At 35.0% G+C, this 23,387-nt stretch overlaps 1 protein-coding gene across 1 annotated transcript; it reads left to right on the top strand.

The window, feature by feature from the left end:
- The first annotated feature begins 696 nt into the window (after positions 1–696).
- LOC121369040 (OTU domain-containing protein 5-like) lies at positions 697–22,448 on the top strand. Its single transcript, XM_041493854.1, has 9 exons — positions 697–1,292; positions 3,120–3,213; positions 4,347–4,411; positions 7,681–7,837; positions 8,183–8,331; positions 9,296–9,490; positions 11,059–11,260; positions 12,596–12,727; positions 15,947–22,448. Exons 1-9 carry the CDS (start codon positions 840–842, stop codon positions 16,114–16,116), a joined length of 1,617 nt encoding a protein of 538 aa, XP_041349788.1. The 5' UTR covers positions 697–839; the 3' UTR covers positions 16,117–22,448.
- Positions 22,449–23,387: the final 939 nt, after the last annotated feature.

Below are 23,387 nucleotides of genomic sequence, written 5' to 3'. Positions count from 1 at the left end.
TATACTAGAATTAACATATGTCTATATGCAACAAAATGTCCGTCCATGGTATGTGGATATGTTATTCTGACTACACAAACAAAACCTATTTAACAATTGAACACACATTGCTGGTGCTCGATATTTAATTTAGTAGCTTATAGCCTATGTCGTGACAGCTGTTTTTCCTCTAAAGCTATGAAATAATCTCTCTTGGCTAGGCAGCGTGCTCGAACGTGATTTGCCCGCTACTGTAACTCGCCGTTAATCTCGAACCGTTAGTCTCGCTACAACTTTTACATTCAGTTGAGATGTAGGCTAAAGGTTATATAATTTTTAAATTTTTTTAAAGCCAAAATTATGGGGGGGGGGGGCACTCCACCCTCCTGCTACGGGCCTGAACTGATTGTTTTACATATACATGTATATATCTAAATTAATGTTATCAAAGATCACGTGATCTAGGATGTCATTCTTGTTACTGAACTTTGGACTCCATAAGTATGTTCACTGAGTTTGTACCCAAATTTGTTTTATACAGTATTTTAAAATCATCCATAATGATTATTATTGTTACTAGTTTGCAGATATACAACAAAGTACTTGTACCTTTAAATAGAAAACAAAATACACCCACCTCTTTAGAGTAGCTTCCCTTTTGACATTTTGTTACCAGATGGCACAAAATATCAAAATATATGACGTCACGACGAGACGCCATATTAGATGGTTTATGTAGACAATTTTTTATAGTGCATTTAGAATTTTGTTAGTATTTATGTCTCTAACAATTGAATGTACATAGTATTTTGTTTATCAGACCATCGGAGGTTTAAGCCTTTCAAGGAACAGGTTCAATAATGACTATTTTACCAAAAAAGAAACCAGCCAAGGATAAATCGGATCCAGAAAATTCGGAACATTCTTCCTGTTCAGAGAGTCGACATAACCATCCCCACTCGCACAGCCACTCTCACTCACACTACCACCACTCGACTACCAGCGAGTCTCGACACGAGAAGGGTGCACGTGGGAGAACGTCGCCGACGAGGTGGCTGCCTCCACCAAGAGAGGAGAAACTCCCCACTCACGATCCAGGTGGAACTTTTGACAGCCACGATAACTCGTCCAGTCACAACAAGAGGCGACACCGCTCCTCTCCCCACAGGACTGCCAGAAAGCACAGGAACCATGCGACCCCTGCTCCACTGTCCCCTCACAGCCCAAGTGCTGGACCCTCTCAACAGTGCGAGGATGGTTATAACAGTGGGGACGAGCACTGTCCGCCCACTGTTCCTGATAACATAGAGGAGGTGCTAATAATTTATATTGCTTTTCAGTATTATAATGAAACTGCCAATATCATGTGGCAATACTATGGTTGATGACACAATTTCAGCACCATTATTTTGGCTTAGTCAGTCCACAAGATTTAACATTTTATGGGACCAGAGGTTCTTTGCCTTGTGGTCATAAGGTCCCCGTGCTTATAAAACTTTTAATGTCTAGACTCAAGAATCTAACAGAGTTGAGACTAACTTAATGGCAATGCCATACAAACTGTATGTGTGTGACATCATTAGATATTTGAGTCTAGTTCATAAAAATAAACTCGAATGTAAATGCACATTACTGAGTTTATAAGGCCGACGACATTTTCCATTCGCAAACACAGAGCCGTTCCGAGCAATTTTGCTTGGAACGGAATTGTGGTCGAAATGGTCGAGATTTCAAGATATACGAAAAACAATAAAGATGTTTGTAAAGTGATCTCCTAATGTCAGATACATTTTTGCTATTTCCATCTTCATCGAATGAATCGATTGCCGTGATAAAATATTATCGCCAGCTAAAGTTTCGTTTTCGTAAAGGCGGTGTATATATTATTTGGCACTTAAGATAATGATTTTAATGATAAACACTACCACTTCCGTTGTTTTTATAAGCGTTCATATCCCCTCAAAATGAAAAGTTTACAATATTTTATAAAGAACTGCTGAATAAACAGAATAGCAGAAAGTAAAAATCATCAGTTTCAACCAATTATATCTGCAACTGAGGACAAAATATCAAACGATAGTTAGTGGAAACAAAAGACAGAATGACCGTTCTGATCACGTGACAAATTTGGCGCCAAATAAGGGTTTTTTTCAATCGGAATTTGCCGAATCCGTAAAAAATTAAATGTTTTCATTGCTTTCGTAAAATATAACTTTTATTGTGTCTATCAAACATACAAATGGATACAGATATTGGACAAAATAGAGGCTGTTAAAAATACTGTTAAATTACGTTACGGTAACTCGTAAATATTTCGTCAATTGCTTTTTCGTACACAACGCGGCTTGTTTCCTTTGATGTCCAGTGTGCAGTCTGATCGTTGTTTTTTGTGTGGAAAAAAGTGCATTTGGAAATTGCGGAGATAGGTGCTGGAAAATAAAGAGGGGTGCTCAAAAATAAAGTAGGGCGGGGAACGTGAAAGAAGGGCGGGAAAATGGAATAGCGGGGCGGGGCGCCCCGCTTAAATGGAGCAGCGAGAACACTGTATATATTTTGCCATCGTTGAGGTGATACTCCCTACTTGCGGCAATTTTTATATCAGTGCCGTCGTTAAAGAAAACAAATTTTACTTTGTTACGGAGTTTGCATAGTATGATCGAGAGGCATCACTGCAGGTGTGTGTGCAGGAAATTGTGCAGGTGGGGTGTAGACTGGCGAGCAAAGATTTTAGACTTCTGGTCATGTTCCCCCAGAAATTACATATAATAGAAAAAATCTTTTTGGAGATAAATTTTGAAAACTTACTAACTATATGGTACTTAAAACAAAAGTAAGACTTGTATTATAGGCTTTAAAAATATTTTAAAATGGGCATTTAATATATATATATATTTTCAATTATGCAGTATGATGCCATTTAATTCAAGCAACCTAAAATGAAAAAGAATGGGTTAAACGTTCCGTGTTATTGAAGGCAGGGTGGATGAATATTTTACTTGAGTGGAATCAGAAAAAGCATTGGTCAATCTGACCCTCCCAATTTACTACCAGGCGTAAAATAAAATTTTCAAATTAATGTATCCTTTGCAAGTAATTTACTTTTATTATTAACTTTACCTTGCTGAAATGTACTTTTTCAGCTTGAGAGGTGGTTTGAGAAAGCTTTGAAGGAGAAAAAGGGATTTGATATTAAGAAGATGGGACAAGATGGTGCCTGCTTGTTTAGAGCTATTGGTTAGTGTTTTAGCAGCCATCTAAGTTTCCTTCTCATTTCAGAAATGTACATTTTGTGCTGGAGGAAAAGATCACAAGCTGATTTGACTGATTGGACAGTGTTTATGCCTGTAGGTCAATGGTATCTAGGGAAGTCTTGAAATTTGCAAATGTAATTTTCAAGGCCTTGGAAAGTCGAGGAATTTTTAGTTGGGTCATAAACAGTTAAGGAAAATAAAAACTGGTTACCTACAAATGTTTTTCCATTTAAAATAATATATAAAAAGTGATAGGCTATTCACGTCTAAACATTGTAATGTATTCGTTATGTTGGAAATTGCTGTCAATAGGAAAAAGGTAATGGAAATTGCCTTTTAAGTTAAAATAATAATGTAATTTTGTTTCAAAATGACAATAGTCCTTATCGTTTGACGTGAGCAATTGTTCCTGGTCGCGTGTGCCTGTGCAACCTATTTCCGCATGGGGAAAACCCCTGCTCGCCTTGTCGAACACCGATATCGCCAGTTGTTTTACTCAAGATAACTAAACTTATACACCAAGAGCAATTGCTCTTCTTCATAATTTCTGGAGTACAGCATTTTATTAAAGGTCGATTTTTAAACCATAAGCACTGTAACAAAGTGTAAACTTTGAATTCATGAGTACAATCTACACCAGTTATTGATTATAAATTTTTATAACGGTGCTATTTCCAATTTGCTAAAATGCTTATTTGACAACTGTGTTGTGTTTGTAGCTGTATAAGTTACTATAACTATTTAAAAAAAAAAATTCTGCTTAGCTAAATGTTACTTAAATTTGGCTACAGATTTGCTAATCAAATTATTAATTTTTTACACCCATCTTAAATCCTACTTTTGTGTCCGAATATCATTTGTTTTAAACTCATTTTAAAATGTATCTACTCGCTTTTGTTTGTTAGATATATGCTTTCAAGCAATTCTTGAAATAAATGGCCACTGGTGTAGTATTGTGTGTTTTTCTTCAGGTACATACACACATGTAGCTGTTGACAGTTATCCTCGAGAACAAACAGTAAATTGGTTTGCCACATAACTTATTTATTGAGTTACTTAGATGTGGTTAAATAATTTAATTTTTCAGTGGTATGTTTTTTTTCTTTTCTGTTACAGCTGACCAAGTATATGGAGACCAGGAGATGCACACTATTGTTAGAAAAAACTGTATTGATTACATGGCAAGTATTTTATAATATATGAAAAGTAATGTAATAAAAACTGTTAAGAGTAGCTAAGTTAATGAACAGTTGTCTTTCATTGAACATTTTGTGTATAGTGATTTTCACAAAATTGGCAATGTTGCACGCCCAAAGCTGAGTTTTACCAGCTCAGGTATTTAAAAAAATACTGTGTGCAGGTATAATAATAAAAACAACAAAACATTGCAACATTCTATTATCATGCATCAGAACTTGCAACATTCTATTATCATGCATCAGAACACAACTTTGAAAACTATGCTGTTATCATTGCATATCATTGTTTATGGCAGTAAAATTATAACAATTTGGTAAAACTACATGTAGTACCATAGAGTGGATGATTTTCTGCAATCACGGAAAAACGGATGGAATTGTGGAATTTAGTAACTGAAACGGAATTCGCAATTTTTTAAAAATAACCTTCAAAATTTTTATTTCTGGTTCAAGCACCATTGTAAATATTTTTGGTAGTTTTAAGATTCAATATTGATAATATACGCATAGTGTTTTTGTATGCCAAATTTCGTGAAGTGCACTGTATGCCTAAACACTTTCAGAACCGTTCATTCTTGGAAGTTAACCGGCCTCGGTGGCAGGCCATCGGTCTACAGGCTGGTAGGTACTGGGTTCGGATCCCAGTTGAGGCATGGGATTTTTAATCCAGATACCGACTCCAAACCCTGAGTGAGTGCTCCGCAAGGCTCAAATGGGTAGGTGTAAACCACTTGCACTGACCAGTGATCCATAACTGGTTCAACAAAGGCCATGGTTTGTGCTATCCTGCCTGTGGGAAGCGCAAATAAAAGATCTCTTGCTGCCAATCGGAAGAGTAGCCCATGTAGTGGCGACAGCGGGTTTCCTCTCAAAATCTGTGTGGTCTGTAACCATATGTCTGATGCCATATAACCATAAATAAAATGTGTTGAGTGCGTCGTTAAATAAAACACTTCTTTCTTTTTTCTTGGAAGTTACGCTTAATTGCCTTTTTTCATGCTATGGGATTTACTACAAGTTATTTATTTTTGAACCGACTGTTTTCTAAATTGCACACAAAAATAGCATTTTACTTTTCTTCTTACTGGTTTATTCTAGTAGAACATGTAGCACGTGCTACAGTCCCCACGCTTCAGGGGGTCCCAGGGTCAGGCATTGTGTACATTTATTTTCCCCAGGTCATTTCCCCCCCCTCCCCAAGTGGGTTGCAAAATATATATCTTGAGAATTGGGCCCCGCTGTTATTTGTGCTACAGGTCCCGCGGATCCTTAAACTGGCTCTGAATATAGCCTATAATTCTAGGCAAATATTTTTTTTTAAAGGCTGTCGTTTAAAAGTTATAAAACAATGTCGAAACTGTCAACGATCGACAGGACAGTGCTTAGTTTCATTTCACTACCACTGGCTTATATCCAGCTTGACTCGACCTCGTTTGAACATGTAATTTGTGCACACTGCACGCTAGTTGGGTTACAGAGAAACATACGTGTAATCGAGTGAGTACTAGTAATTCTTATTTGTGCACTTTTTTTTCTTCTTTTTTTTGTTGGTTCACGCTTTGTAATCATACTAGAACAAATAAAATGTTATCCTGTATTTATTTATTTTCTTTTTCTTTTGGCAACTAAGGTAAGATTACGAACAATGCTTTACCAAGTTTGTCAGTGGTGTGTTTTGTTTACGAAACTTAACCATAATCCATTAGATGAAATGAAACTGAAAGCCACACAATCAACAATTATTTATTGTTTGAATTTAAGGGAGAATGGATCTCTTTATTAATATTAAATACAAACAATAATTAACCGTAATTAAGTTTGTGGCTTTGTTTTAACTGCGGCTTATTTAAAGGTGCGGTTTATGTACGGACGAAGGTCGGAACTTTGTCTATAACCAAGTGGTGTGGTTTATACACCAGTGCGTGTAATAGGCCAGAAAATATGATACATCACTTTTTTGTCTTTATTAGTGGCAAGTACACATTACTTTTTAAACTTCTTTTTTTTAAAGTTTGTTTCAACAAAAATGTTTACATGTATTAAAAAAAATAGCAATGGCAAATCCAATCTAATTAAAATTAGCTCCACTATTACATGTGGATCTAACAGCAGCCTGTTGGAGCTCATGACCAGTTGACCTTTCATTTGACCAATCAAAACCTTACTTGCAGAATCAGGCCAGTAATTTGAAAAGAATTTGAAAACATTCGGGATTATGCCGAGGGTATATGAAATGATTCGGGTAAATTACGAAGTATGCCGGAAACTAATTTCAATACAAAATTTTATATAAAATTTGTTTCAAGACGAAAAAAACCCCATATAGCCATAAAATCTGCATATACTAGTATACAATCCAGAGTTTATTATTGCACTTTTTCACCTGTTTTTTCAATGTTGAAATAGACCAACAAGTTCGCCTATTGCATAGTCTCGCCCAATATTTTTAGTATTTGCATGCTCCCGAATAACGCTATAAAAGGCGAAATGTGATTGGTTGATATTTAAATTGTTATTTATAGTTGAAATGTCACCTGGACATGAGAGTCCACGTAATGCTGTTAGATCTACTGGTAGACCCAGTATAGCTAATTTTAATCAGATTGTAGCAAACCAGCTCAGAGCTAAAACAATAAAATATAAATGGATACAGTTTATAATAATAAAACATGACACTAGTTGAACACACAAAAACGGAATGTGGCTTGGGTTCTAAATATTTAAACCACTTTTATAAAAATAAAACTACACTTGGCTAGTGATGTTAATGTGGTTGTTTCATTGGAAGAAGATAGAAAAAACCCAATTAAACAATTTTATCCCACTTTGGGGACTACTTTAAAAAAAAAAAAAATCAGAACTAGGTTTGTGTTATGTTACCTTGATAACTGATTGGTTGGTTACATGAATTACATTTGCATAGGAAATAAAATTCTGATGATAATGTAAAAGTTCACCAGGGAACTGATTGTTTGCTCGCATCAAATTTAAATTTGCATAACCACCACGAATGTCTGTTCTCATCAAATACTTTGCCCTGATATTTGTGTCCGATTCAACTACATAGAAGTTGAGTCGGCATGTACATTGTACCAACCTTATCTAATACAAAGCAATATGCAGTAATAGAGAATTAAATAGGGATTTGTTGTTTCAATAGACTTTATGGTGCATAAGATGTAATCACCACTGATATTTTGTTTTAGAGTTCATTTAGTTGTTTCATTTTGGTTTTATTATTTATTTTCTAGGCAAAGAATCCAGAATTTTTTTCTCAATATGTGACTGAAGATTTCAAAACCTATTTGAACAGAAAACGAATGGAGAGCTGCCATGGCAACAATTTAGAAATGCAAGCCATGGCAGAACTCTTCAATCGGCCAATAGAAGTTTACCAGTATAGTATAGGTAAGCTAACTAACTCAGTTACCAGACATTACTAGACGTATTAAAAAGAGGTTGGTATGTAGCTTGAAATAGAAAAAGGGCAAAATGTTAAAATATTTAACATGTTAACTGTTGACAGAAAATTTGTACTGTACTGTTTTACGTAACTTTTTTCTTTCTTTTTAATCATTTGCAGTTGAATGAAATTCTTTAAAAACACAAAAAAAAGATCACCAAATGGTATCAAGTATTCCATTGACTGTTAAGAAAGAAAGTAAAACATTTATGGAATGATTAAAACAAAATTGTGTATGTATTGTATTTGGCACAAAATGTTATAAAAAAAATGTATGTTTGCTATTGTAGATCCAATTAATACCTTTCACGGTGCTTACAAGACCGACAATGAACCAATGCGTGTCAGCTACCATGGAAGTGTCCACTACAACTCTGTAATCGACCCATACAAAGCAACCATTGGAGTTGGGCTTGGTTTACCTGGATTGCAACCAGGAGTGAGTCTCTTGTTTTTACTTTGTAGTCCTTTGTTGGGAAATTTTAATACTATCTTAAAATAGAGTATTTAATAATTATTTTTTTCAAACAATCTGATAAAACTCTCATCATCAGGTAACTATCAGTTATTCCTTGATATTTGGTCTAATGTTTGCAGTTACTTGTTTTAAAAAAATAATTGAGATAGGGTTTATGTATATTTTACCTACTTTATCTTCTTGCTTATCTGCTTGGGCTATTTTAGAATAATTCCAGTAGGTTAATCAAAAGCTAAATGTAAGGAACAGCCTATTTGGCAGCAGTATGTTTCTTCTCATTCTCAAAACCTAATTTCTCGTTTGCCATCTTTGAAGGAATGTAGTTCCTGGCTAGAGATTTTCAAAGCTTTTTTAGCACCATCGTAGGCTATGACGACGCTATAGCAAACGGTATAGTGACGTTGTAGCTTACTGTGGTTTTACAGTACTCTAACACTTGGGTACATATGTCATTATGTTCATACAGAATTCATAAGGGTCTATTTCTCGTTCCAGTCAGTGCTGTGGTATGTGTTATCCTGTCTGTGGGATGGTGCATATAAAAGATCCCTTGCTACCAACAAAAAAATGTAGTGGGTTTCCTCTCTAAGACTATATGTCAAAATTACCAAATGTCTTGACATCCAATAGCCAATGATTAATGAATCAATGTGCTCATGGAATTTTTAGTTTGTCATGGAAAGTTATGAAAATCGGTTAATAATAAAAAAAATTCTCATGTAAAATAACGCAAAGAGATAGAGCAACTAACATCAGAACATTGTTAAATTATTTGTAAATTATGTTGATAATGGGAGAGAAAAAAATCCTTGAAAATTATTATTATTATTAGTTTTTAAAGTCCTGGAAGTCATAAAAAGTCATGGAATTTACAATGTGTACGAACTCAGTGATGTATTATTATATCATTCTTTTGCCTATTCAGCTTGCCGAGAAGAACCTGATGCGGGACGCGGTTAAACAGTCGGAGAACTTTCAGCTGGAGAAGGCCATGCTTGAGGACAAGCTGAGAGAGACGGACTGGGAGCTGACCCAGGACACCATTGAGGAGCAGGTGGCCCGGGAGTCCTACCTGCAGTGGCTCAAGGAACAGGAGAAGCAGGCTAAGAGACAGGGATCGGTACGTGTCCGCTTGGACAAATAAAATTTGTTTAATGACACCACTAGAGCACATTGATTTATTAATCATCAGCTATTGGATATCAAATAACCTGTTAAATGTTTTCCATTAGCAGCAAGGGATCGTTTATATGCATCATCCCACAGATGATTTACCAGTCGTGGTGCACTGGCTGGAACGAGAAATAACCTAGCGGGCCCACCAACTGGGATTGATCCCAAACCCACCACACATCAAACGAGCGCTTTACCACTGGTCTACATCCCGCCCTCCAATTTAGACAAATACAAACAACAAAGAGATTGTCCTCGGTCTGCTACCATATTAAGACATGTTCGACTATCAAATCCTTTTTAACGACTAAAATCAGTATGTGTATGTCCAGTGCAGGAAACATTTTGTTTTCTAAAATTTGATTAGTGTTCATCTGAAAACAAATACTATTTAATATGTTAAGCAATCTTTTACAAACATGAACAGCGAATTGCGACATGATACAGACCAAAATATTCCCTGCAATAAATTTCGGGTCATCGTAATGTTTGTAATAGCTCAAATGTCATTTTACTTCTTCCTGTGTATATATATATATATATATATTATATCAGGGCTTCTAGAATTGTTTTTAAATGCACTAGTCATGGGATCAGTGACTTAAAAAATTTACTAGCCACTATTAAAAATTCACTAGCCCTACTTTACTTTAAGTTAATACAATTTTAGTAAATAATAGTAATAATCGGATATGTCACCTAAAGATGGAGATAGAGCTTCAAAACACTAACATTGGGGGATGGGGTGGGGTCAGGATGTTCATATTTACAAAATAGACTTAACTGCAACATTTGACCAAAAATAATTCACTAGCCGTCGGGCGTGGCAATAATAGTTATTTACTAACCCAACATTGAATATCACTAGCCATGGGAGTGGGGCTATCATAATCTAGAAGCCCTGTATATAATTTTTTTTGGACATATAAACATAGGCTACTACAAATGCACACATACTGAATTTTAAACAAGACTATTTAATTTGTAATTTTAGGTGTTAAAAAGACACATCAATGGCAATAAACTTGAGGTAGTCTCTTTAACTCCGTTTGACATCCAATAGCCGATGATTAATTAATCAATGTGCTCTGGTGGTGTCGTTAAACAAAACAAACTTTAGCTTGGTCCTGACTAACATTATTGCTGGTGATCATCACGATCACCATTTAAACAATGCCATCACAATGACAATATGGATTTCACACTACATGCCTCACCAACAAACCTAAAGCATTTTTCTTCCCACCACAAATAAGTTTTGAGGTAGGACCCTATTTATTCTATTGAGTATTCCACAGACACAAGATCCAGGGGTAGGTTGGTGGCTTGTCCTAGTCCAGATAAGTAAAGTAGATTTAGTTTTACTTGTAAAGCCATATTTTACCCCTGTTTAACCAGTGTCTCATTGTAGTTTTGCATGTTTACTTTTAAACAAATATTTTACTCTTTTTTTTTGAGAATGTCGCGGAACAAGTGTTGTGATATAATTAATTAGTGTTCGCACTGTTCCGACAGGCGCGGTCTGCCAGTGCCACGTGCAGCTCATCCAGTGATTACACCCACACGTCTTTCGATGGATCGGGGTCGCCCGACGCGCGGGGCGGGAGGTCGCCACGTCTGAGAAACGGGCAGAGTTCCGGTCAGAACAGTCCCCAGCGCATGGAAGCATCTGATGCCCTAGCAACCCAGGCTACGAGTCAGTGTGGGCCAACAGCAGGTTTGTTTGTAGGCTTTTTGATGAAAATTGCCACCAACATTAATGAAAACAATAACTACAGTACACATTTTTTTTTTTTTTATGGCAAAAAATTATATGTGGATGGTCATTCCATTTACTTGCTGGTTACAAAACTTTTAAATAAGGAGAATGACAAATAGGTTACTGAGTGCACTTAGGTTCTCAACCTTGACTGATTATACATTTGTAATTAACCTCAGCGATCAGTACCTGGGTAACGACTACATAGATTGAGTCTGGATTAAGTAAAATTTACATTTTTGGGGAGGCCATTGTTTCACTGGTGAAGATAGGAAGTACACTGTTGCATGGACATACAACATACACAGTAGTAATACATTTTGATAAAACTTAGTTTTAACCTTTAGACTACTGGATTAATTTTTAACAAAAACCACGTTGAGTGGGTACAAGTTTATAATTTTTACTCACATATATTCACTTAAATGTTTTATAAAAACATGAAATAAAGGTCATATATTAATCGGTAAGTATTATTTTCGTGTCTTTTTTTTGTAATTTTTATTATTTTAGATCGGCTAATGGTGATTAAAATTAGGCAAAAAATCGAAAAAGTTGCATTTACTTACGGGCATTTGTGGCCAGCTGTCCAGTATTTATGTCCATTATTCCCGATAACAGTGGTTTTCTGACCAGAATTTTTTTTTAAACCCGAACTAAGATTCATATTGCAATATTTGGTAATTTTCGTTGTTGGTAAAACGATCAAATTTATTATCAAATTAGCTGTCCCAATCAGCTATCGATCCCTGAAAATGAACGCGACGTGCCGCCATTGTTGTCAAGCGAAAATACTTGCCGAAAACCGCTTTTTGAACTCGAAATTTCAAGGTATTTTCAATTGAAAAAATCAAAAGAAAAGCCACCATTTTGAAAAAAATAAAAAATTCTTTAATTATATTTCCCTTTCCGGTGAGTGTCGTGTGTAAAACGGCGGGAAATATGAATTGGGGAATGCACTGTATACAGTGTACAGTATATCGACTGACGTGACGTCGGGCAAGATATCTCGACTGCAGTAGTTAGAAGGTTAAGGGTGGTTAGGGTGAATGGAGGTGGTCTCAAAAATGTGGTTTGTATGCTTGTGAAAACATTAACACGAATTTCATTTTCCCTTAATACCAAAAACATTTATCTACTTTCTTAATGTTTCTTTTGTCTTATATCAATTTTGTAAAGACATATTTTTGTACCTTGCCTTTTAGAAATTTTGTCTCCCATTTCTGTAGGAAACAACACCCATGCTTTTTTCATCCTAATCATTAAAAAAAAAAAAAATTGTTTAATGGACAGGTTGTTCTACATCTAACACGGCCGATGTTCTGTCTTTGGTACCTGATGTAGCAGATATTCCTGTAGGACCACAGGGGGCGACTGGTGGCTTCGAGGAGACTGCATCAATAATGAACCACATTGCACCATATGGTAAGTAATACTCAATTTTTGTTACAGTTAGTCTACATAGAAATATGCAGTCCTTGAAAAGGAGATCATCTCATGACAGCAATTTAGTATAGATAAGAACAAAGTAAATACACCTTAATGATACAAATACCATCGTAGATCAATTATGCAACAGCTTTTTGTGGCCATGCTGCTCATTACCATTGTGAATTTCAAGGGCTGAATATTATCTTTCTGAAATAAAACAGTGGATCATTCGCATCTCGGATTCTTTGTATGACTTCCTATTTCAACCAACCGGCCTCGGTGGCGTCATGGTTAGGCCATCGGTCTACAGGCTGGTAGGTACTGGGTTCGGATCCCAGTCGAGGCATGGGATTTTTAATCCAGATACTGACTCCAAATCCTGAGTGAGTGCTCCGCAAGGCTCAATGGGTAGGTGTAAACCACTTACACCGACCAGTGATCCATAACTGGTTCAACAAAGGCCATGGTTTGTGCTATCCTGCCTGTGGGAAGCGCAAATAAAAGATCCCTTGCTGCTAATCGGAAAGAGTAGCCCATGTAGTGGCGACAGCGGGTTTCCTCTCAAAATCCTTATTTTAACCATATGTCTGACGCCATATAACCGTAAATAAAATAATGTGTTGAGTGCGTCGTTAAATAAAACATTTCTTTCTTTCCTATTTCAACCAATATTTCAGGTAGTATATCAAATGTTATGATATATGTAGTTCTGTCCATGTAAGAGTGCATATAAAAGATTTATTTGCTGTTTATCAAAAGGAGCAACCTACATGGCACCAGTAGGTATATGCTACGGTTCCATTAAATAAAATTTCTGCTCTTGACTTTCTTGTAGATGAATGTAATTGCAGTTATTTCCCTTTGTTCAAAAGTTGAGTTCTTGCTTGTTTTGTTGAGTACTACCGACCTTGGTGGTGTCGTGGTTAAGCCATTGGACATAAGGCTGGTAGGTACAAGGTTCGCAACCTGGTACCGGCTCCCACCCAGAGCGAGTTTTAATGACTCAGTTGGTACCATATTTTCCTGCCTATTATACGCACTCATGTATAAACCGCACCCCATGTCTTTAGACCAAGTTCCAAGCTTTGTCCGTACATAAACTGCACCTTTAAATAAGCTGCGATTAAAATAAAGCCACAAACTTAATTACAGTTAATTAGTGTTTGTATTTAATAATAATAAAGAGATCCATTCTCCCCTAAATGTAAACAATATATAATTAAGCGCTAGATCTAGCACTTGCCAAATTCACCAATTGTAAATTTCAAAAACAATTGATGAATTTTATTTTAATTTGGCGAAATAATTTCATGTAATAATTGATATTTAGTTTAATAGATAATTTAGCCTTGTAATTGATAATTGTGTGGCTTTCGGTTTCATTTCACCTAATGGGTAATCTTGCATTAATTGCAAAGAAAAAAACAAACATGATAGTATGGTTACAAAGCTTGAACCAAAAAAGTAAAAATAACTAGTACTTACTTGATTACACATGTTTCTCTGTAATCTAAGTAACATGCCGTGTGCAAAAATTACATATTCAAATGATGTCGGGTCAAGCTGGATATATAGGCTAGTGGCAGTGAACCGAAACTAAGCACGGTCTTATTTGCCAAGATTTATATATTATATGTAATATAATGAAATACAACAATGTTATGTTCTGTATTATAGCATAAATTAGCGGACTAATTAGCTTGGGAATGTCGACATGTAATACAAACATTACAGGTACTCCGATTATATGATTTTAATTCCCAAGCTTCGTACTGAACTTTAATTCTGATATATTAATTAAAAACATTACAAACAGGTAACAAACAGAGGAGTTAAAGATATCAAGAAACTGTTTTTATGTCATTGTTAAGGTCCGGCTTTTGTAAATGGCCATGACATTGTAATTGTGTCACGTGACATTGTTTAGGCTGCCACTGGCTTTTTATCTGTAGTACTGAACATGCAAGTGGGGGGTGTTTGCTACAAACTGTAATGACATTACTTTGTATAATGTAAGGCGGGTTACTTCATTTTAAAACATCAAACACATCTGATGCACTACTAACAATAAATGTTACAGAAATCAAACTAAGAAACTTCACCGTTAAGTCTATTTTTGACACCGTAAGTATAACAATACACAAGTGTTGTATTGTTTCTAGCCTGACTAGACTATTAATAAAGAGCCATTCCATCATAATACTTCATTCCCAGTCATTTGGTATGCTATATTATTATTATTATTATTATTATTATTATTATTATTATGAGAATGGGGGAAAAAAAGTGTGGTTTATACGCACAGCAGTTACCGTAAAATTCATAAATAAAGCACACTGTTTTATAAACTGCACCTTGCAATTCACAGTAAAAAAGTTGCGGTGTATATGCCGAAAAATATGGTAGGTGTAAGACCACTACACCCTCTTCTCTGTCACTAACCACTAACAATTAACAACTAACCCACTGTCCTGGACAGACAGCCCAGATATCTGAGGTGTGTGTGCCCAGGACAGCGTGCTTGAACCTTAATTGGACATAAGCAGGTAAATAAGTTGAAATGAAATGTTTAGTACTTTTTAAAAATGTTATTGTGTGATGAACCTTTTTATTTATTTTTGTCTCATCTTTACTTTTATGACAGTGGCATCAACGTCGCTGTGTTTAACTCATTGTTAAAGTTTTGCATTTAGCTCCATATCTTAATAAGTCCTTGATAAGTAAAACTCTGTGCATGTTCATCACAATGCATGTGAAAAAAAGAGAAGTTTTTTATTATTATTATTTTTTAAAACATGCATTGAGATGAACAACTTATAGTCCGTCCCATCATTCTGTTAAAATGTTTTTTTGTAAATAATTTCAGTTGGATTTGACGTAAGAAGAAAAGTAAAATTGTTTTGGAAATAACAAAGAAATGCAATTTGTGTGTGATATTTACAAATCAATCGGCTCGGAAATAAATAACATATAGTAGATTACATAGTCTGAAAAAAAATGCGATCCCTGTGGGACGGATAATACTTATTAGTTACACCGAATACGATTGTGGTGGGTGACATTTAAATCTGGGGGCCCTGGTCTTTCAAACATTTTTTTTTTAAACTTCACAAACACTATGAATGAAATGTTCAGTATTTTAAATTTTGAAAAACATTTCTTTCAATATTTTCCTAAATTCCATACTCTAATTTGGCTTCTGTTGTTTTTCAGATTGGGATGAGGACGAGATTTTGGCACAGGTGATCGCTCAGTCTCAACATGAGTATCTCGACAGCCTGAAGAAAAACGCTGCAGTGCCCATGTCCAGTTGTGAAGTGTCCCCAACAACCTCCAGTAGTGTCGATAGTAACCAAATTAACCTCTACACAGCAAACAGCTAACATATACTTGGATTAATTTTTTAATATATTTTTTTTCCAAATTTGAACAACAAAATGCATATATTTATGTAGGACGGTACCACAGAGCTTGTGGAATACAGAGAATGGGTGGTTCTCTGATCGATTTTCAAGAAAATCATTTTTAAAATCTTGGAATGGAAAGAAAATCGGTTTATTTTGTTTTTAGTTTAATTTACACCATGTGGGCATTTTGGTTAAATATTGCTTTTCAAAATGAAATTAAATGTTATAAGAATAAATCAGGACTGCAGTAGAAATGTTCATATTTTGGAGAAAAGAAGAGAGATTTTCCTCTATTTTTAAAAAAATATATATTTATGACACGCACAGTAGATGTATGTGATTTGCAACCAAGAATTAGTAGATCAATTCAAGAAATATACATTAGGCTTTAAGCTGAATTTGACATATTTTATAAACATTTAGTAAAATAGAGGGTTTTTGTTTTTTAAATAGCTATAAACATAAAAACACAGTTTTTTAATTAGCTTTTTTGGCGATTTTGAAATGGCATATTAGCCAAATTCAACTTTATATTGCATTTGGCGAACAACCGACTAAACTCTGATACCTGTACTTGTATTGATGAGAAAATGTATGTGGGTTATAGTCCCCTGAAAACTGAGGTGAATACCAGTTTTGAAATTTGTCTCATCTTGTTTCATTTACCTTTGTTTGACATCCAATAGCCGAAGTATTGTCCGTGCTAGGGTGTTGTTAAACATTCATTGATTCATTCCATCTTATTTAGAAGTAGTATGACCACCTGTCAGATGTTATGTGCATAGATTTTGGTTGGACTCTGCTATTTATAGGATTCTTAGGAACTCTCACTGTGTTGCACCAGCCATCAGTTTTAATTATAAAAGTTAACATGAAAAGTGACTTAACCATTTTTATTAAAAAGTATATATATATAATGTTTTGTATTTTGCAGTTAATACCTTCCATGTATCGTATAGGTATAAATCAGGAGTATATATAGTCTTCTCCTACTCTTATTAGTAAACCTATTTATTTCATATGTAATATTTATTGCAGAACTACAATAAAACTCTTCGTCTTTTTTGTGTGAACAAACACAAAAAATTACAAAACGTTTTCAAAGCACATTACAAGAGTAAGATAAACATCAATTTAAATTTACTTACAAAAGTAGAAAGATGCATTTAAAAAACAGTGGTATGACACTCCTCGATTGTGATCAAGGCGCATGGTTTAGTAAACAATAAACATTGTAGAAATTAAATTAAAAACAAAATTGGACAGTTTTCCATTATTTTGTGCTTTTTGATGCTTACATTATAATCATCATGTTTAGTAACAATAATAATAATAATAGTTTGTATCCTGTTTGACATGTGTTCATGAAGTATATTAGCATCATATATGTTTGTAAGAAAAAAATGGATGCCCGTTTGTTTTAGTAGTTCAGTTAGAGCCAAGCTGTGTATATCGGAGACATAATTTGCTTTTGTACCTAGATTGTTTTGAGTCATTTACATAACTGTACTTCATTGATGCTTTGAAATAGTGATTATTGTATGTATGTCTTGTGATTATTTAATGAACCAAATATTGCAAATTACTAGTAATTATTATTATTATTATCTTATTAATAAAACATAGGTTTCATTTGGCTAAATGACTTCATTATTACTGTTGTCAAACATACATTGATATTTCTCCCTGTTGCAAGCATGTTTGTAAATTCTATCAAGGGAGGTGGGGTAGGGAAATATTTGTTACTTTTAAGGTTAATCGTTTCAAAGCACAATAGCATGTGAATATGGAGGTTCTTTTTACATCATTCATTTAAAAGTGAAACAACTTAGTGAATACTAGTTTGAACAAATGTATGCATTTAACGTCATGTTAGTGCGATAATGAGATCAAGGGGTCTGCCTCTTAAATGCAGTATAATAAATACCTTCTTTTTTCTCTTTTTTTGGTGTCGTCATGTCAGCCAAGCGCCCAATGTAACAGCTTTATCACTGTTTTACCAGTACTTTATATAATTTAAATTTTTTCCACAACTTCTGCCACCCTTCTAAGATCATTGATCACATTTTCTTAATATTCTGCCATTAGAATTACAAAATATCATAATCCATATTAATAGCTTACAATTTAAAAAAATAATAAATTTGTATTGGTGAAATCAAATGTTAGGCTAATCCAGAAATAAATGTAGTAGCTGATGATGGGTAATTGTTGCATCAAATTTTAAGTTGTTAACAATTTTTCACTGACATTTCTTTGAGGTAAGTTATGTTCTAGTACACACGGGTCCAAAAAGTGTAAAAATAAGTAGGCCTTTTCAGTAGTACATATTCAGATAAATTTGGACCCTTCACTTGCACCTGTTTTATTGTAGTCTGTATTTCTTCATGTATGCAATGTAATGCATAAATAGTACTGAAGAGATGCATTTAAGCCAGAATGTTGTTGACCATGTATGTTAATTTATGATTAAATTAATTAGAGAAAGCTGAATCTGCAAATGAACATTGTTTCTTTTTTATTTGTTCACTTTGCTTAACTTTTGTTTTGTTTTGTGTTTTCGTTTTTTCTTATCTGTGATTTATGAGTGCTTTTGCAGTCATCTGGACAAAGTTTCTGTATATGTAACCTTTATCGGATGCAGAGTTTTTTATGCCGGTATAAGCAATTTCGGAACTTGCCTGGTTTATCATGTCAGTCATATCAGTGGATGACTATTTGCACAATGATTACAACTCTGCAGGGTCTGTCTTCAAAGGCAAAGTTGCACAGCAGTTGACCTGCCAAATGGTTCCACAGAGTATTACTTAAAAGTATATACATTTAATTTGTCTTGAAATATACTTTATTCACCAAGCTACATACTATAAAAGAGATAATGTTTATAAGAGTAAATGTTTCTGATTTGAAAATAACAGCTATCTTATGGTTAGTAATTTTCGCCATCACCAAATTAAATTAAAACATTTTGTGCTTTTTTTTTCATTAAGTGTAAAGAAAATCCATATGATACATATTTATTAAGTCCATGTGCAATGAATGAATAAATCCCTGGATGTAGCTTAGCTTTATCAACTCTCTAACAAATGAGAAATAAAGACTAGCACTTGTACTGGTAATATTGTTTTACTCTTTCAGTGCCTGTTGTTAAAAATTACTCATCTGGTGTCTGTGTGTACATAAAACTATCAAAAGCCTTTTGAGTTGCCAAGTTTACAAACAAATCATACTGTTAGTGTCTGATGCTCTGTTGTACTCTTCAGTAGGTCAGCTGCTTTGCCAACTATGCCTTTTATTTTATTATTATTATTTTGTGTTTTTTTTGCCCTGCATTTAAGCTGGTGAACATTTTGCAATGTTAAAACCAAATACTATATATCTTTACCAATGTTTGAATTATGAGATTGAAGAAATGATGTTGACTTTCTATGCAGGATGCTCAGTGTATATTGAATAGCGAGTAGCTGAGAATGTACAGTTCTCTCTCTGTATAACCAGTATTGGGCAACGTTAACCAAGCCTTGAACCAAATTGTGTGTGTAAAATATTCTTCCATTTTGCATGATATTAAAATTGGCATATCTGGCTGTTGTCCACGTACTTGTTCTTTCAACTTCCACCCTCTGTAGTTACACCTGTACAGTCACTCCTGAATTCAGGTAGACTGTTTGAGTGTGAAGTTACAGTTACTGTAGTGACGAGTGCAGCCATATTACATTTCACATAACTAAGCAGCCAATTTTGCAGTTAATTTTTGGTGTGATTTGTAATTCAAACCAGGCCTGGTGCTTATATAACATTTAGAGTGAAGGTGATGGCAACGCCATACACATTGTATGTTTGTGACGTCATAGATATTGAGTTGGACTCTATAAAAGTTTTATAAGCACGGGCCCTGGTGTTTGGAATACATCGAGCTGCTGTTGCATTTTTCATTTGTTAAATAGTTTGTCAGATGAAACGTGAAGAATACGATCTGCCATTGGGTATTGTTGATCTTTTGTTCTGAAGTATATTATTTCCTACATGCATGAGCTCTGTCATAATCCAGTAGTACATTTTTGTTGAGATACAATGGAGCTAGTTTGAATGTGTTAACTTTTTGCATTGTTACAAATGCATATTTTCAATAGTTAAGCATGTAGAATAGAGCATCCCTCTTTTTCCCCCCTGTAATGTGCCATGCTTCAACGTGGACTGTAATCTAGGTCACATTCACACCTTTGTCAGTGAAATTGACATCACTTGTTGATCCGCTAAAGCGACGCCACACGATAGAGTGCCTTGTATGAGAATAACACATTGTATAGTAACTGATGCAATCATAATGTCATAACGTTTGTTTTTCACAATCTGCTATTCTCATACATAGTGTTTTTCCTAGAAATTTGGCAAGGGATGGTAGACTAAATACTTTTGGGGCATTTTAACCATTTTCAAGGCATTTTTTCCCCCACTAAAGACAATTTTTTATTAAAATAAAAATAAATTAATTAATGAGCTTGCTTTAATAAATGGATGGTGAAATATATAACAGGAATATTTAATTAATTTAATTACATTTTCTGAGTATTTTATAAAGGCTATTTTAGAATTAATACTTAAAAAAGGCTTGTGTAATCTCAGGGCAGCATGGTGATTATTAATGCAAGATGGCACTTGGCTATTGAGGCATGGTGCCGCACCATCACCATGTTCAAACAAGCCAAGGAAAACACTACTTACGAGGCACTTGTATTGTGTGGGTTCGCCACATGTTCCTGGTAAGGGGATATGTACAGTATATGTACCATGCTAACTCCTACAGTACATGTTGTGGAAGAAACAAAAGTTAAACTTTTTATGCCTACCATTACATGAATAGGAATATATATGATAGGGAACGGTCAAATTGTTCGCAAACGTTCTCGTCTCTTCTCTCCCCCCCCCCCCCACCCCACCCCGAGGTCTCACCTAATGTCGTTTTCATTAGTTGAAATGTCACCTTGTAGATAAAAATTAGCATTGCTGCTTCATGCTAGTGTTTGTGTGTACATGTCTGGTGCAGATCTAAACTGAGATACGCAATTGTAGTCCTCGAAATTCGCGGCGGCAATCGGCAATGCCGTCGCAAAATTGATTTGCGACAGCATTTCATTGCCGTCGCAAATCTGAGAGAGGTGAAAAGTCTGTAGGCATTTTTGTCTGAACTCTGTCCAATTACAGATCCCAGAAAAAAGCATTTATAATCTATTGTGGCCCAATTTTTCCTCAATTAAGATAAATCTGTTTATTCCAGTATAGAAGTATACTAAAGTAAAGTTGAGATGTCATCTTTTAGCATATTACTGCATTGGATCATAGATGAATAATTTTGACAGCATTAATCTTTTCTTTAAAATTGCCGCCACAGTGCTGTTGCAAAATTGATTTACGACGGCATTTAACTGCCATAGCAAACTTTTCCGAATTTCAAGGGCTGCAATCGTACTATCCTTAATGCATCACCCTAATTAATGTAGAATAGAGGCCAAAGAAACAGTTGTTAATACACGATTGCTTACAGGTTTTTATGATTATTTTACTCTTTCTTTTTTCTTTTTAATGTTTAATAAATATTCGTTAGAAACAGCATTGTATCTGGAATATACTAAAGAAGGTGCTGAACACAGAGACTAGATAGTTGACACTTCAGCCCATTGTTCATGGTAATTCGCATCTATTGCTTAACTTGCTGTATATCGCATACTTAGGTCTAGGTGATGTCACAAGAAGCCCGAGTGTGTGTTTGAGAACCAGTGTCGAGTTCAGCGACAGCGACGAATGCTAACGTTTGCGAACGATTTGATTACTTCCCAATGTTGGCTCTGTACTTGGTCGTTAGCAAAAGCAGAGAATGTGTCCAGGGTTGACGTGCCTGAACCTTAATGGAGGATATAGGTGTGCTAATACAGTTCAGGACGTTGGGTTTAACGTGAAGCGCACAACCAGTCTTAAAATAACGTTTTATCCTGCTGTTTTGAACTGTAAGACCTACTGGAAGTAAAGGTGTGTGAGGTGTACTGTATATTTTGGTAAATGTCCAAATACAGGCATTAAATTAAACTTTTCAAAGAATTTCCATAAGATTTTGTCTGAAAATCGTACCAAAAATGTGTGTCATGTTTTTGTTTTAGATTTTTTTTCATTTTGTTACTGCTTTCAAGATTGAAACAACTTTCATCGGTGTATTGTGTATCCAATGGTTTTCCTCGGGAATGGAAACGTGTCTGCGCTTTCGTGTTATAAAAAATAAATCTTTAGTTTGAAATAAAAACTATCTTACATCATCATGCGTGTGTGTTGTTTGCTAGTACGGTGTATATACTAGAACTAGTTGAAGACGCTTGTTTAGAGGGTCTACGCTGTGGGGAGCGAGGTTTTTAGGGAGTTTCGATTAATTTTGAAGGGTGGAGGGATCTCTACCTACCCCCACACGCGGCTAGGTTAAAAACTTTATACTTGAACTTGTTAGGTGAGAATGTAGTTACGATCTCACAGTGATCTGTTTGTTTTGGCATAAATGCGTGTTAGTCGTGGTAAAGTTAAATGAATAATTCAGTGGTGTAGAAAGTACTCGACCGATAGCCAAATGCGAGTACAAATTCTGATGGACGAATTAAAAAATGCAACTAGCAGTCCGACGGGCGATCTGTCTTTTTTTCTGACTAAATTTATTTTATGTATTTTTTTTTTTTTTAACATTGAATCCGCATCAGCCATGCAAAATTCTAAACCATTCAAATAAACTGTTCAGAATGATGATGAATTTTTTTTTAAAATAAACAATTCATGTACCGCATTTACGAATTTGGAGTTCCGAACTGCGTAAGCGTAACATTCCGAAAACGGAACCGTACCAAAACGGCCCCAAACGAAAACGGAACCAAATTGGACAAAACTGAACAAAAATCTATGGCTATATGACTTAACGGAACCAGAAATTTTAAAACGTCTGGCTGAAACAGCATTACAAGTTATGAACGATGATATCTTCAATGAAACCAACAGCTATATTAATAATTTATTACTTTGTAACACCGTTTTTTCCTAATATATTGAAAGAAAGAAAGAAGTGTTTTATTTAACGACGCACTCAACACATTTTATTTACGGTTATATGGTGTCAGACATATGGTTAAGGACCACACAATTTTTTTTAGAGGAAACCCGCTGTCGCCACATAGGCTACTCTTTTTTACGACAGGCAGCAAGGGATATTTTATTTG

The sequence above is a fragment of the Gigantopelta aegis genome, chromosome 3 (genome assembly GCF_016097555.1).
Source record: "Gigantopelta aegis isolate Gae_Host chromosome 3, Gae_host_genome, whole genome shotgun sequence".
Lineage (NCBI taxonomy): Eukaryota > Metazoa > Mollusca > Gastropoda > Neomphalida > Peltospiridae > Gigantopelta > Gigantopelta aegis.
The sequence above is the reverse complement of the archived record's forward strand: the minus strand, read 5'-3'. Positions and strand labels throughout refer to the sequence as shown.

Bases quoted from the DNA above. Each gene is read 5' to 3' on its own strand.
- LOC121369040 (XM_041493854.1), top strand. From the start codon at position 840: ATGACTATTTTACCAAAAAAGAAACCAGCCAAGGATAAATCGGATCCA. The intron at 1,293-3,119 runs GTGCTAATAATT...GTACTTTTTCAG, and splicing joins TTCCTGATAACATAGAGGAG to CTTGAGAGGTGGTTTGAGAA. The intron at 3,214-4,346 runs GTTAGTGTTTTA...TTTCTGTTACAG, and splicing joins CTGCTTGTTTAGAGCTATTG to CTGACCAAGTATATGGAGAC.